Source organism: Lepisosteus platostomus, chromosome 16 (genome assembly GCF_059453375.1).
Source record: "Lepisosteus platostomus isolate fLepPlt1 chromosome 16, fLepPlt1.hap1, whole genome shotgun sequence".
Taxonomy (NCBI): Eukaryota; Metazoa; Chordata; class Actinopteri; order Semionotiformes; family Lepisosteidae; genus Lepisosteus; species Lepisosteus platostomus.
This window is the reverse complement of record NC_142626.1, coordinates 15,355,723-15,369,448: the sequence shown is the minus strand read 5'-3', so window position 1 is coordinate 15,369,448 and position 13,726 is coordinate 15,355,723. Positions and strand designations below refer to the sequence as shown.

The following is a 13,726-nucleotide window of genomic DNA, read 5'->3' as shown; positions in this document are numbered from 1 at the left end:
GGTTTCGTGAAAGCGCTACAGGCGTGCCAAAATCGTTTTCGAACTTCAAGCTAACTTTACCCCGGTATAAAACATACACATCAAGAATATATTTTTTCTCTCTTTGTGCTACAACGCGCTGTATTTTATTTAATTTCTACATGCATCTTTTTTTTAACAGCGTAACTTCACATTAACTTGACATCAATTATTCCACTATCCATCTATTTTTTTTTAGTCCTGCTCAGACATCGTCTGACAGTCTGTAGCCCTTTTTCAGGTTTCGATCCTCCTGCACAGCCTCTTCTTGCTTTTGTTCAAACTCTTCTTTGTAGCGAGTATAGTATCTTTTCTTTTATTTATTTCTTTCATTTTTTTCTCCTGTAAACACTTTCTTTTTCATCACATCCCGATTTCTCTTTCGCGTTTATCTTTCATTTATCTGCCACCACTGGTGTCGGCCGCACACCAGGGCTTCAGCTACATCCTTGTGCTTATACCAATACTCATACGTTTTATTACAGGCATCTTCGCCCAAAACTCCCTCTGACAAACTCAGCTTCTTCCTATATTTTCCTCCTTTTCCGTCAACATACACTTGTCCGATACATAATCTCTCTCTCAGTCTTTAGAGAGGACTTACACCGCATTGTTCATAGGCAAGAAACGAGATCTCGAGGACTCCCTTCCTGGATCCGTAATTCACCATCCCCAGAATGCCAGTATTGCTGCTTTTGCCCCGGAGTGGACTTACGCACTGGGCTCCAGTCAGAGCTATTCTCTGATCTGAACATCCTTTAAATCCTGCTACCTAGTGCTTTGCTCTTTTATTATGAGGTGTGTTTATGTTAGTGTTGTGCATATGTGTATGTTCTGTCATGGAAATATAACTATCAAGGAAGCCACAAGAGAGAGTTCTCACCTGAGTAAGGTCTTTATTTCAATATTGCAATATTGGGAGCCCTGCTGCCACTTCACAAAGTGCAACCAGAGACTCCATTTGTTACAAGCAGTACAGGGTTTTTATAAGATGTTGCACTGTAAGAGAAAGCTCAGCACTTTGGCCCTTCTTAAACTTCCCCTTTCCCTAAGACAAAACAGGTTACATCATAAAATGAAAGAAGCACCACTAGATTTGTTATTCAAAGCTTATCAGTTACTTTTGGCTAATTTTAACGACCCAGACAGCATATATTGTTTTGATACATTGTCTTCCAAAGTAACCTAAACAGTGTACTATGTTGACGCGCTGTTTTCTAAAATTCTGCACTAACTGTAGCACAGCAATTGTATCCTTGAAATATATTTTCTAAAAGCACCAATATATTTTTTGCAAAGCTCTCTACATTTTAAGAATCAATTTCCTTATTAGATTTCCATTTCAGTTCACAAACAAGGAAAACACATAAAAACAAATATCATCTACGTCTCTCCTGTTCCCTTTAAAACAAAAAACCACGCCAATCCGTGCACAATCAAGGCATAGCTAATCTCAGGACTCTGTGTGCAATTAAGGCCCAAACCAGTCCTGAATTATATGTGCAATTAAAGCACCACTCAAGCTTGAGAACTCCTGTGCACAATTAATCCAAACCAGTTCTGGATTATGTGCCTAGTTAAGGCACCATTCAAGCTTCAGAACTCCTGTGCGCAATTAAGGCCAAACCAGTTCTGAGCCTTGCAGTAAAGGTCCAAACCCCTTCAAAAAACTCCACGTGCAATTAAGGCATACACCAGTTTCGAACGCCTGTGCACAATACCACGGCTCGTTGCCTGCCAGACCAAATTTTGGGCTTACAGCCAACCACCCATTACATACACCGGTGTCTTCCCTGGGCCAAAGGTATCCAGAAACTCACGTTTACTCCATCTCAGGCGATCCTCGCAGGCAGCAGAGACTTCCCAATCGGTCAGACAAGAGAGTCGTGACTTTTAATAATTAAAAATGTGCACTGAGCTTCTCTCCTGCCAATGGGAAGCTCTGCGCCTTCTGGAGAATCCTGGTCATGATGCCAAAAATTATTGTAACAGACAAATAAGTTCTGGATCCCGAGATGAAGTTAAACAGATGAGTTTTGTTGCATGCAAGGAACAATAAAACCCAAGTATTGTTCAAAGTGCCAATACAAAACTTCCAGTTCATATAGCCCTTTTCTGCTGCTTCTGACATAGCTCATTACTATGGTAATGGGGGGAGGTCATGGTGTTTGGCCAGTTCAGACTTTGGTCACTCTTAATGGTCAGTGTTAGTTTCCCTTCCCTGGGGGGTTTCCTAGCTGGCATCTAGAATCCTTATCAGTTATCCCCCTTTCCTGCCATAACTCTAGCCTGTTACTTAGAAGTCCAGTCCTCACGCAGAAAGGACTCAGTTAACCCCTTCTTCACTTCTTGTATCTTTCTTCATTACTCTATGCTCAGCGCAGAGACTTAGCAACTTCAATCCATTTTTCATTTACATATTCTATGCTGTGGTTTCCAAAGGAACCAATTCCATTGTTCTCTACTCTTGTAGCCAACATTCTTCAATTCTTTGAGTTTATTCATAAGCACTAGGGGGGTGGCAACCCCATTCTAACTGTCAGTATTGCTCTCTACTCTTGCTTTGAAGTAGAAGGATCTTGTTGTTTTCTGGGACTTGGAGGACAGCTTCACCCAACATTCTTCATTCTTTGATTTAAGAGTTTGTGTATAAGCACTAAGAGTGGCATGCTTCTAACAAATTACAGGGATGCAAAGTGACATACAGTCTTTGCTTATGCCAGTAGAAATCTCTTGATCACGTATATATTTATCTATGCAGAAACCACAAGATATAACTGAATCATATATTTGTTTTTTTTAAAGCATTAAAGAGTGATTTAAAGAGATTTCTGTGAGATTCAGGAGGAAGCATTTTTTATTGCAGTCAACACCATACATAGCTTTCTCCTTTCTCCCTGATAGATCCAGCAATCTGGTCTTACTTATCAGCAATATCAATATTATAATTAACATTTGTAGCTTCGTCAGCATGCGTAGGCGGCAAAGGAATAAGGAAACATTTATTCCATGCAGAAAAGACAAGAAATGGAATGTTTCTGCTGTGGTGCCTTCTTCATCCCAGGTGCTGATGAGCAACAGCCCTGTACCACTACCATGCAGGGCCCAGGGCCCCCCATGCCAATAGACATTAGTAATGATAGGAATCCAGGTAAGAACAAAACAGCTGTACAGACACAACTACGTCACTGTGAGGTTTAGTATGGACTTAGATTTGAGTATCATCTGAATAGAAATTATCATTCCAATCACAATCATGTGATGTTAATAACTGACCAGTTGGGAACATTCAGAATAGTGGGGGGAGCAGTACAGAGCCCTTCAGTAACAAGGGTTGACAGGGGTATTTCCTGTGCTGTGTTATTGTCTGAAAACAAACTGGAAGGTGATGAAGAGGTTATTTGCAATAAGATCCATAACTGAATAGTAACAGCAACACACTTTAGCCAGAGAAAGAAGTTAGATATAGGGTGAAAACGAGAAAGGGGAGAACCAGCAACAACAGTCATGCAGGACGGATGTTCTCAATCTTGTGACTAAAAAATTGTCTAAGAAAGTGTTACAAAGTTGGGACGAAGCAGGTAATGTAGTAGGTAGGTTTGACTTGAACAGTCTATTGATGATGAACAGGTATCTAGGATTGTTAAGGTTCTTCTCAATGATATAGGAGAAGTAGCTGGATCCAGAGGTCCCAGATCCAGAAGAAGCAGCAGGCTCCACTACAACCTTGTGATTTAATCAAGTGCTCCTACAAGACTGAAGATGCACATTTATACCAGAAATACCTATGTTCTAGTTTGCAGGAGACTGCCTTCATGTGTAAATGGCCAGTATACCATGTGACAGAGTACAGGAGATGGTTCAGGTTATAGGAGGAGCTAAGGTCTCAAGAGAATTAAAAGAAAAATAAGGTATTAAGAGTGCTATTAAACACTTGTACATTGCTCATTACATTTCTCTCCACCAGTTTGATCCAAAAAAACATCTCAGTGTTGACTCTCCATATCTCAACACGAATCCCACTGTGAATGATGAGGCCCACTGTCTTGTCTACGTTGTGGCAGCAGATCAACTGAGCATTATGGATGATCATGTTCTGAAGTTTCTGAAACAAATTAGATCAAATGTCTCTGACATTGGTAAGGAATTTATCATATAAGAGGCTATGAAATGTTTAATGTTTAAAAAATAATATGTTTAAAATGAATAAAGAAAAATCATGTTTCAAATTGATGTCACCCAATATAGTAACAATCTACCAGTGAGTCTAGAGCATTCAGGGACACCACAAAGTACTATACACTAGTTATTTTGTTCAAATGTTTCTAAAATGTGATAGTTTTCATACTAAATGTTACTGATTAATATTTATTTGAAATCTATGCTACATTCCATTGAGGACATCAGACCCCACACCACTGGGTGAACTAATTGTACATGATCTTTTCTCCACTTACTGCTGTTCCCTGTCTCTTTTTTTCATTCATTGACTCTGCACACTAAGAGTTCTACCCCCTCTTCCAGGGTCCTTCTCTGTCCCTGCAGTGCAGACACACCCAACATCACTCTTCTGAAACACAGGTTCTTCTGGCCACACTCCGTGCTCTCTGGATTTCGCTCTGGTTCATTGTCAGACAAAAGCAAGATTAGCTCTTCACCTCTCATCCATCTAGGCAGAAAGACGTTCACTGAATCTTTTGCTGTCCAGTCTAACCAAATGCCACACATATAGGTGGCCCTTGATTACACGTGTTACATATATTGTTAAATTATTACTTGTTTTTCAGGAAGTTAAAAAACACTTGAATTACTTATCCAGTCTCTTGAAATAAAATTATTTTTCAAGCAATGTAATGCAAGATGCTTTCTAACGTTGGGCAATGTGGTTTTTTTCGAGTGACTGGATAAGTAATTCAAGTGTTTTTTAACTTCCCGCAATGGTGATTAAAAACCATTAATACTTTCGTTGGACTTTAAATAAAGTTGATGTTTTCTCAACAGACACTTTACAGCGTGTACTATTGTGTTGTAGTACATGAATTTAATTATATTGTTATTAATTTCTTTAGATACGCGATTCCATATTATATTCCCTATTAATCAAATTCTAAAAGTATGCTTGTTTGCTCCGGTATCTAGCGTATTCGCAGAAAAGCTTAAAACTACCCTACCTTAAACAGCCAAGTTATGATCCACTACACACAATGTAACAGGTTGTACATATACTGACATAATCATTGTTATGTCGTAATTACGAAACACGTATCTCGTAATTACGACATAAAGGGGCTATTTTTTTTTCCTTGTGGCAGCAATGTGCTTCTGTAGTGTTAGGCCGTTCCCATAGATGGTAATTAGGGCATGGCGATTTAATGATTGCCAGAATAGTTTCAGCAGTGGAAGTTAGATGGGTATATTTAATAATTAATTAATTCATAAGGAGAAATGAAAAGGGAGGAGATCAGGGAGGGTTTTAGAAGAGATCAGGTAGGTGAAATGGAGGTGAAATCCTGGAAAAACCTATGAAAAGGGAGCAGCTACACAAGCTACTGTGACTCATTGTCTGAGCCCCAAGGACTGACTCCTTAGGATTTAAATGGGGATTGAGGTTTCCCTAATCACATAACAAGCCCAGCCTGATCTTTATTTGCGATGGCCCTGATGAGCTCCTTCCACATGAGGAATGTGTAATAGAATTTAGTGCAGGTGCACTGGAGCTCATCAAGGCATTACAATTTGAGAGTATTTTTGAATATCATTAAATCTGACTCATATATGCAATCTGTACAAAAGAAGACTGATCTTTACCTGTTCTGTAATTATGAAAGGAATGAATAAAGTTTTGGGTAGCATAGCAATAGTTCAGAATCCACCTAGACCACCACCAGCAGCCCTCGGGGGTTACTCACTCCTGGAGGTAGGAACCTTGTTCATAGTCATCACAGCTGTTAAAGTCAAAGAGTCCTGTCTAAAAGGATAGCTTACTTTGCTGTGGTCATTAACCTAAACTGAATTTAAAAACCTGAAATAGTTGTAGTAATCCATGGACAGTTTTGTAGCCAAGAAAATAAATAAAGCAGTGGTGAAGACATTAGGTCTTACAATATTAAATAAATAGCATCTACCATTTACACACATGCACCAAATAATTCTATACCTGATCAATGCTGCAATAAAATGGGAACTTCCATTCAGCACTATTAAACTCCTTGGTAAAACACAGATTCACAACAACATCTAAAACATTGTCAAATAAAATTGTGAAAGAAACTGTCAGTGCTCTTGATACCTGTAATATAAATGACGGATAACTTTCTCCATCAGTGTGAAGTAATGAAAGTAAACACAACACAACACAATACAACCTAAATGGTACTGACAAAACTTTCACTACTTCTGAAAAACAAAATAAAATTGTGTAAAAGTATCAAATGTCCCAATAAAATAAATATTTGTACCACGTATTACAAGTATTGCATGACAAGTGTAGCCCTACCTTAAACAGCCAAGTTATGATCCACTACACCTGATAGACTGATCCAGGAAATATTATAAAATTAAATAAGTGAAGTACCAGAACACAGTGTATACAATCAAATTGCCTTGAAGAAAATCAGAAATAAAAATCAATAATACCTCCACTTTTGCCATTTTCCTGCCTCTGAAATCTTAACTTCTGCAAAAGGAAGGTTTGAGAAAAAAGCTAATGTGTTTTTTTATGTAGGTATTCCCCAGGTTTTGCTGTTAACTAAGGTGGATTTAGGCTGTCCATTGGTAGGAAAAGATCTCAAGAAGGTGTACAGGAGCAGAAGCATCAAACAAAAGGTGAGTTTAAATTTAGCTGCAGTATGTAGGTTTTAAAATTAAATGATTAACTTCTCAAGTCACAAAACCTATTAAAATATTAAAAAAATTAAAAAGTTTTGCACCTTATTAAAATATTGTAATCAGTTTAAATTACTTTGCTGATTTGCTTCATAATCAGTCTGCATCTAGACTCCAGCTGGAAGGAGATAGTAGGAGTTTTGAAGTGAAGGCTTCTTGTTAGATTCAGACTGAGTTGACTAACTGGCCTTTGAGACTTTGATTGAGGCACAGTAGGTTTGAAGAAATTGAGTATCTTCTCACAACAGAAAGGAGATCAGAGTCTAGACAGCACAGAGTTTATAGCTAATCAAACTCTGTGAAGTTACCCCCCCTACAAACAGCACAAATTATGAAACCCAACTCATTCCTTAGTGTTGCATTTTTGTTTGTGCCATTAAAAGTAGCGTTTGTGCTGCTTTCATTTCTGTGATATAGTGCCTTCTTGGGGGTGTGACATCACTCAGCCTCCCTACAATGTCGTAGGGGAACTGGACCAATGTCATTTATTGTGCTGCATTTATGCCAGTTTGTGCCATTGAAAGTAACTTCCCAGCTTGACAGTGTATTAAAGAACTTACATATACAGTGGTGTGAAAAAGTGTTTGCCCCCTTCCTGATTTCTTATTTTTTTGCATGTTTGTCACACTGAAATGTTTCAGATCATCAAACAAATTGAAATATTAGACAAAGATAACACAAGTAAACACAAAATGCAGGTTTTAAATGAAGGTTTTTATTATTAAGGGAAAAGAAAATCCAAACCTACATGGCCCTGTGTGAAAAAGTGATTGCCCCCTAAACCTAATAACTGGTTGGGCCACCCTAAGCAGCAACAACTGCAATCAAGCGTTTGTGATAACTGGCAATGAGTCTTTTACAGCGCTGTGGAGGAATTTTGGCCCACTCATCTTTGCAGAATTGTTGTAATTCAGCCACATTGGAGGGTTTTCAAGCCTTAACCGCTTTTTTAAGGTCATGCCACAACATCTCAATCGGATTCAGGTCAGGACTTTGACAAGGCCACTCCAAAGTCTTAATTTTGTTTTTCTTAAGCCATTCAGAGGTGGACTTGCTGGTGTGTTTTGGATCACTGTCCTGCTGCAGAACCCAAGTGCGCTTCAGCTTGAGGTCACGAACAGATGGCCGGACATTCTCCTTCAGGATTTTTTGGTAGACAGCAGAATTCATGGTTCCTTTTACCACAGCAAGTCTTTCAGGTCCTGAAGCAGCAAAACGGCCCAGACCATCACACTACCACCACCATATTTTACTGTTGGTATGATGTTCCTTTTCTGAAATGCTGTGTTAGTTTTACGCCAGATGTAATGGGACACACACCTTCCAAAAAGTTCAACTTTTGTTTCGTCAGTCCACAGAGTATTTTCCCCAAAGTCTTGGGGATCATCAAGATGTTTTCTGGCAAAACTGAGACGAGCCTTTATGTTCTTTTTGCTCAGCAGTGGTTTTAGTCTTGGAACTCTGCCATGCAGGCCATTTTTGCCCAGTCTCTTTCTTATGGTGGAGTCATGAACACTGACCTTAACTGAGGCAAGTGAAGCCTGCAGTTCTTTGGATGTTGTTGTGGGGTTTTTTGTGACCTCTTGGATGAGTCGTCGCTGTGCTCTTGGGGTAATTTTGGTCGATCGGACACTCCTGGGAAGGTTCACCACTGTTCCATGTTTTCGCCATTTGTGGATAATGACTCTCACTGTGGTTCGGTGGATTCCCAAAGCTTTAGAAATGGCTTTATAACCTTTTCCAGACTGATAAATCTCAATTACTCTGTTTCTCATTTGTTCCTGAATTTCTTTGGATCGCAGCATGATGTCTAGCTTTTGAGGATCTTTTGGTCTACTTCACTTTGTCAGGCAGATCCTATTTAAGTGATTTCTTGATTGGGAACAGGTATGGCAGTAATCAGGCCTGGGTGTGGCTAGAGAAATTGAACTCGGCTTTCCAAAGATGTGATAAACCACAGTTGATTTATGTTTTAACAGGGGGGGGGGGGGGCAATCACTTTTTCACGCAGGGCCATGTAGGTTTGGATTTTTTTTAAACACCTTCATTTAAAAACTGCATTTTGTGTTTACTTGTGTTATCTTTGTCTAATATTTCAATTTGTTTGATCTGAAACATTTCAGTGTGACAAACATGCAAAAAAATAAGAAATCAGGAAGGGGGCAAACACTTTTTCACACCACTGTATGTTCATTTCTGTTATATGAAAATAAAAATATTTTTCCAATATTGCCGCGGCCTGCATGTGTCAGACGGTAGACTTTCCAATGTTGCTTCTTGGATGTGTTATGAACTACCTGTGTCAACTTTATACACAGTGCTCCTTAAAAAAACATCCTGGTTCTTTTTCACGTTGACGAATGTGCTTTGCATAAAAAGTACAACAGTGATCTTGTCGTTCATAAAGTTGCAAATTCAAGCCTTTTTAAATACGTGGCTCGACAGACGGGTCGAATCTTTACACGTCCCTTGGTGCGCATGTTTCATTAAGAAGGAGACAGTGAAAAACTGGTTACTTCTTCAGATTTTAAAAAGGAGACCACTATGAAGTATTAAAATGTGCTATTTAAAGCCTCTTGATAAGAACATGCAATCGTTTGCTAATGTTCATTTTTTAAGATTACACCTGCAACTCCTGATTAGGGTATGATATTGATGACAAATTTAATTTTCCTGTTCACACAAACACACAGAAGATACTGGTATTAAATGCAAACTCCACCACCACCCCCCACCCGGGCAAACAGAGAAACAACATTGCAGAATTGTTACTCTTGCACCAGTAACAGAGTGCTGGAACTTGGCAGACAGAGTCACTGGAGGTCAAGGTCACCATGCATGGTCACGTGATCCCCTGAAAAACAAAGCACTATGTCTTGGGAAAGAAAAACAGCACAAACGTTACTTTCAACGGCACAAACCAGCACAAATGCAGAACTAACAAACGAGATGGGTTTTATCATTTGTGCTGTTTGTAGGGTGGGGCAACTTCACGGAACTTACTAATCACCCTGCATATCAAGAGATCTGCATATCTGTCATTCACTGAGACAGTAAACAGATAAAAAAGAAAATATAGGTATGTGTTATTTCTTTCACATTTTCATGATTGTAATGTGTGTGGTTTTATTCACATTATCATTAGACAGGCCATTAGTCTTGACAATGTTTAAAATAAAGTGAAATTCCTTTGACTTGGACATTATATTTATTTTGCATTAATCTACCCTGTCTTTATATTTTAGATAGAGTGGTTCAGTCAGATATCGGGCATTCCTATAAACTGCATTCTTCCCGTGAAGAACTACAGTGAGGAAATCAGCCTGAATGATGACATTGATGTCCTGGCCCTGACAGCACTGCTGCAGATACTCAGATTTGCTAGTGGACGCTTAGTAAACTTGAAGCAAATGGAATATAAGAAATAAAGTTGTAAAGTATTAATAACTATGCACTATATTTTAGAAATTTCGCTGATGCATATCTGAACAGCTAAATTAACTCAATTTTGTTTCTTGTTTTTCTGATATACTCATATATTGATTAGAAATTTGACAATGTAAGCTAAAAATGTCTCTTTATAAAAATATGAATAAAAAATAAGAATAAAAACCACTTAATGATAATTCGAATTGAATCTTTTATTAGGTTCTGCTTTATTGCAAGATATAAAGTAGCAGATACTGTATATCACTACATTAAGCAGCCCACTGAAGCTGGCCTGGCCAGTACCTGGATCTCGGAAAGCTATGGCTGCTGCTGGAAGAGGTGTTAATGGGACCAGTAGAGAGCATTGTTCCTGCAGTCTATGTGGGTCCTAATGCCCCAGTACAGTGATGTGCACAATGTTTTTTTTACTACACTGTAGAAAGGCACTATCATTCAAATGAGATGTAAAACTGTGGTCCTGTCCAAATTTCCCCCTGGCCTTTACTAATCATGGCCTCCTAATAACCCCAATCTCTTAACTGACTTCATCACTCTGCTCTCCTCCCCACTGAGAGCTGGTGTGTGGTGAGCCTACTGGCACCCCCTCACTGTATTAATTACTGCATGTAATGTAAAAGCAATTATGTTATTCGCACACTGAAATGGAGGAGGTCAGCATTTGACCCCTTGAAACCATGTACCCCTTGAAAACATTAATTAGGGTCCCATGTGATTAAAAAAAGTACCCATTTCTTTAGTGTTCAAGATCTTTTCATAACATTCCACTTATAATACTTACATCAGTGGTGCTCAGGTCTTTACAATTCCTTTATAATTCCTGTGTAACTTGTCTCCTGAGGCTACTTCAAAACTTAACATATAGCTCCCCCCCCCAAAAACAAAAAGATGCATTTTGGGAAACTCACCACCATATTACATCAGATTCTTATTCAAATGCTGTTGTTAATATCTCTTATTTCTATTCTGGCTGCCTTAACACAGATCACATGCATTCTCCATTCCTTCACTCTCTTCCACCATCTCTGATTTCTCTGCCTGGGGCCGAAGCAGCTCTATCTGTAAACCTGTGCCACCTGCTCCTCCCTCTGCCCTGTGAAGAATGGGGAATCTCTTGTTGACAGTGTAGTGGTTTTTGTGATTTTACTGAGCCAATTATTAATTGTGGCCGTAATCACGAGGTGGTTTGTCATGGCTTTTAGACAATCAATCGTCAGAACAACCAACACACATGCACACACGTGGATTTAATACAGGAGAATACATTTATTAATACATTAAATGTGCATATAAACATAACAGATCTTATAGTGAGGGTTAGCAGAATACAAAAGGTATATATTCAATCACGAAGAGTTACAAATACCAAGAGGGACATACATTCAGTATATCATTCATTTAGACCGTTTCGTAAATGAACTTGGTTACAACTTCTACACTAAATACTCAAACAAGTACATCACTCTTAGGAATTAAATTGATATCAACTGGGGTTGAGGTAACAATTGAATTCTCGAGCGGTAATGCAGAATGTTGAACACTCATCCATCTGTGGGGATTCAGATCTCCTGCAGACACAAACAGCGGTGGCAGGCTGCTGCATCCAATCAGCGTCCTCTGGCCCAGTGCCAAGCAGTGGCTGGTGCGGCTGGCGGTGTGGGAGAGGGACTCCTGCTGCTGATGCACTCTGAAGTCCAGCTAGTTAGTGTTGGCTCTAACTAGCAGAGTTTGTGTACAGGAGAAAAGTGACTGCGGGTCCAAGCAGGTCAGGCAGAAGACCGGTTCGTTCTGATGAAGCTAGTTCTGAATACTGGTTCAGCTGTCCACAGTTCTGACCTGTTCACAAGGCTTGCTGCTGATGCTGACCTCGGGTGGATCCTCTGGTTACGCGCTGGCAACCTCCACTCTCGACTCTTAGAACAAAGGAAAGTCCTGCACTCGGACACACTGGCCGTTACGTGGTGGTCCGGGCTGAGTCAGAGGATGGTCAGGAAGTGCTCTGAGTCTGAATGTCCAGCAGTTGGGAACTGTTTGAAAAGTCTAGCAGGCGCCGAGGGGCTCAGTGTTGTCTGTTTTAGCTGGAGAGACTGCAGGTCACTCATTGGTTGAAAGTTTTATGGGCATCGGAGACCCACGTGAGTTACTCTGCCCTACCAGTTCCTAATTGGCTGATGATGAGTAACCATGCACTCTGACCTTGGGGTTGTAAACCACTTGAGATGAGGCTCCCCCTTGGAATCCCAGACTTTTAGGCATCAGAAACTGAACATTTGCCGTCTCAGCTTTTGGGAGTTGCTCCTTATCAGGACACTCCATCAGCTAGAAAAACACTTTTTGGAGTGGCCTCTCTGTACCCAGCACCACTGAGATGAAGGAGAGAAGGACTGGCAAGGGAACAGAAAACTTATTTCCTGTATTTTAATAAGCCTCGCCGCTACATATCCCCCCTTTTTTGAACGGCACGAGGTCCTGAGACGTTGTTGTCTTCAAACCAAAACTGTGTTAAGTGATGTCCCTTGTCATTAGAACATTAACCTTAAATGTCCACATTACTTCTCAAGAATTCATAATGGAACCAGCATTGGATTCAAACATGATGAACAACATCTGAAGTATGTATAAACAATGTACGAGACATCATCTCAGTCTAGGCATTACACATCAGGAAGTTCACTGTCAATATCTGATACCTCTGTAGTAGGCAGATATTTGGGAAGAAGTCACTTCCTTTCTTTTGACATGCCACCTTTGACTCATTCATGCTACCTGGAGTACATCCTGAATGAGAGTACAGCATCCAGAGTACTCTGCCAGTCATGATCGAGCTACCCAGCAGCAGTGTTACACTAACAGCGGTTCCTTTTCCCAGCCCCCCCTGATGAACCACAACACTGTGTTGGGCACCTGTCAGGATGGTTTGGAGGTTTGTTCCATTAAAAGCAAACTAACTACTTGTACCTCTTCAGGGCTTACTGTTCCTTGGATTTCTATCCAATTCAATAGTGTGGCACCTGAAGGCATCCACGACCTCAAGTTTGGTCTTATGTGTCTGGTTCTAGACAGTACAGTGTTAAGTCACCAAGCTGTACTATGGCCTCCTTGGGAACTTGCAGGAAAACTGTTTGATTAGGCAGCTGCATTATAGTAGCTGTATCATGCCTGTCATAAGTCATAGTGACAGTTAAATGTGGTGTGCTGACCAGCCATTTACTTCCCACCTGCTCTCCATGGAGTTCATTAACCTCCCTCTGCTCGTTAGTAGCCATACACCCTTCATCGGTGGATCATTTAGACACAGCCAACGGATAGCTTTGGTAGCCATACCCATCTCAAGATTTAGAAACGAATTCAATCTTGGATCGCCTTCTGGGTGAGC

The 13,726-nt window shown here is 40.0% G+C and overlaps 1 protein-coding gene across 2 annotated transcripts in view; it reads left to right on the top strand.

Annotated features, from left to right (window-relative positions):
- The window catches only part of LOC148646950 (interferon-induced protein 44-like), a 36,900-nt gene extending 26,382 nt beyond the window's left edge, over positions 1 to 10,518 (top strand). Inside the window, exons 6-8 of one of the 2 annotated variants that reach the window (XM_088608654.1) lie at positions 3,986 to 4,157; positions 6,743 to 6,843; positions 10,149 to 10,518. In XM_088608654.1, the coding sequence (XP_088464780.1) occupies positions 3,986 to 4,157; positions 6,743 to 6,843; positions 10,149 to 10,331 (456 nt within the window). In that variant the 3' untranslated portion in view covers positions 10,332 to 10,518. The remainder of the gene's footprint in view (positions 1 to 3,985; positions 4,158 to 6,742; positions 6,844 to 10,148) is intronic. The other variant, XM_088608655.1, reaches the window with a different exon arrangement.
- Positions 10,519 to 13,726: the final 3,208 nt, after the last annotated feature.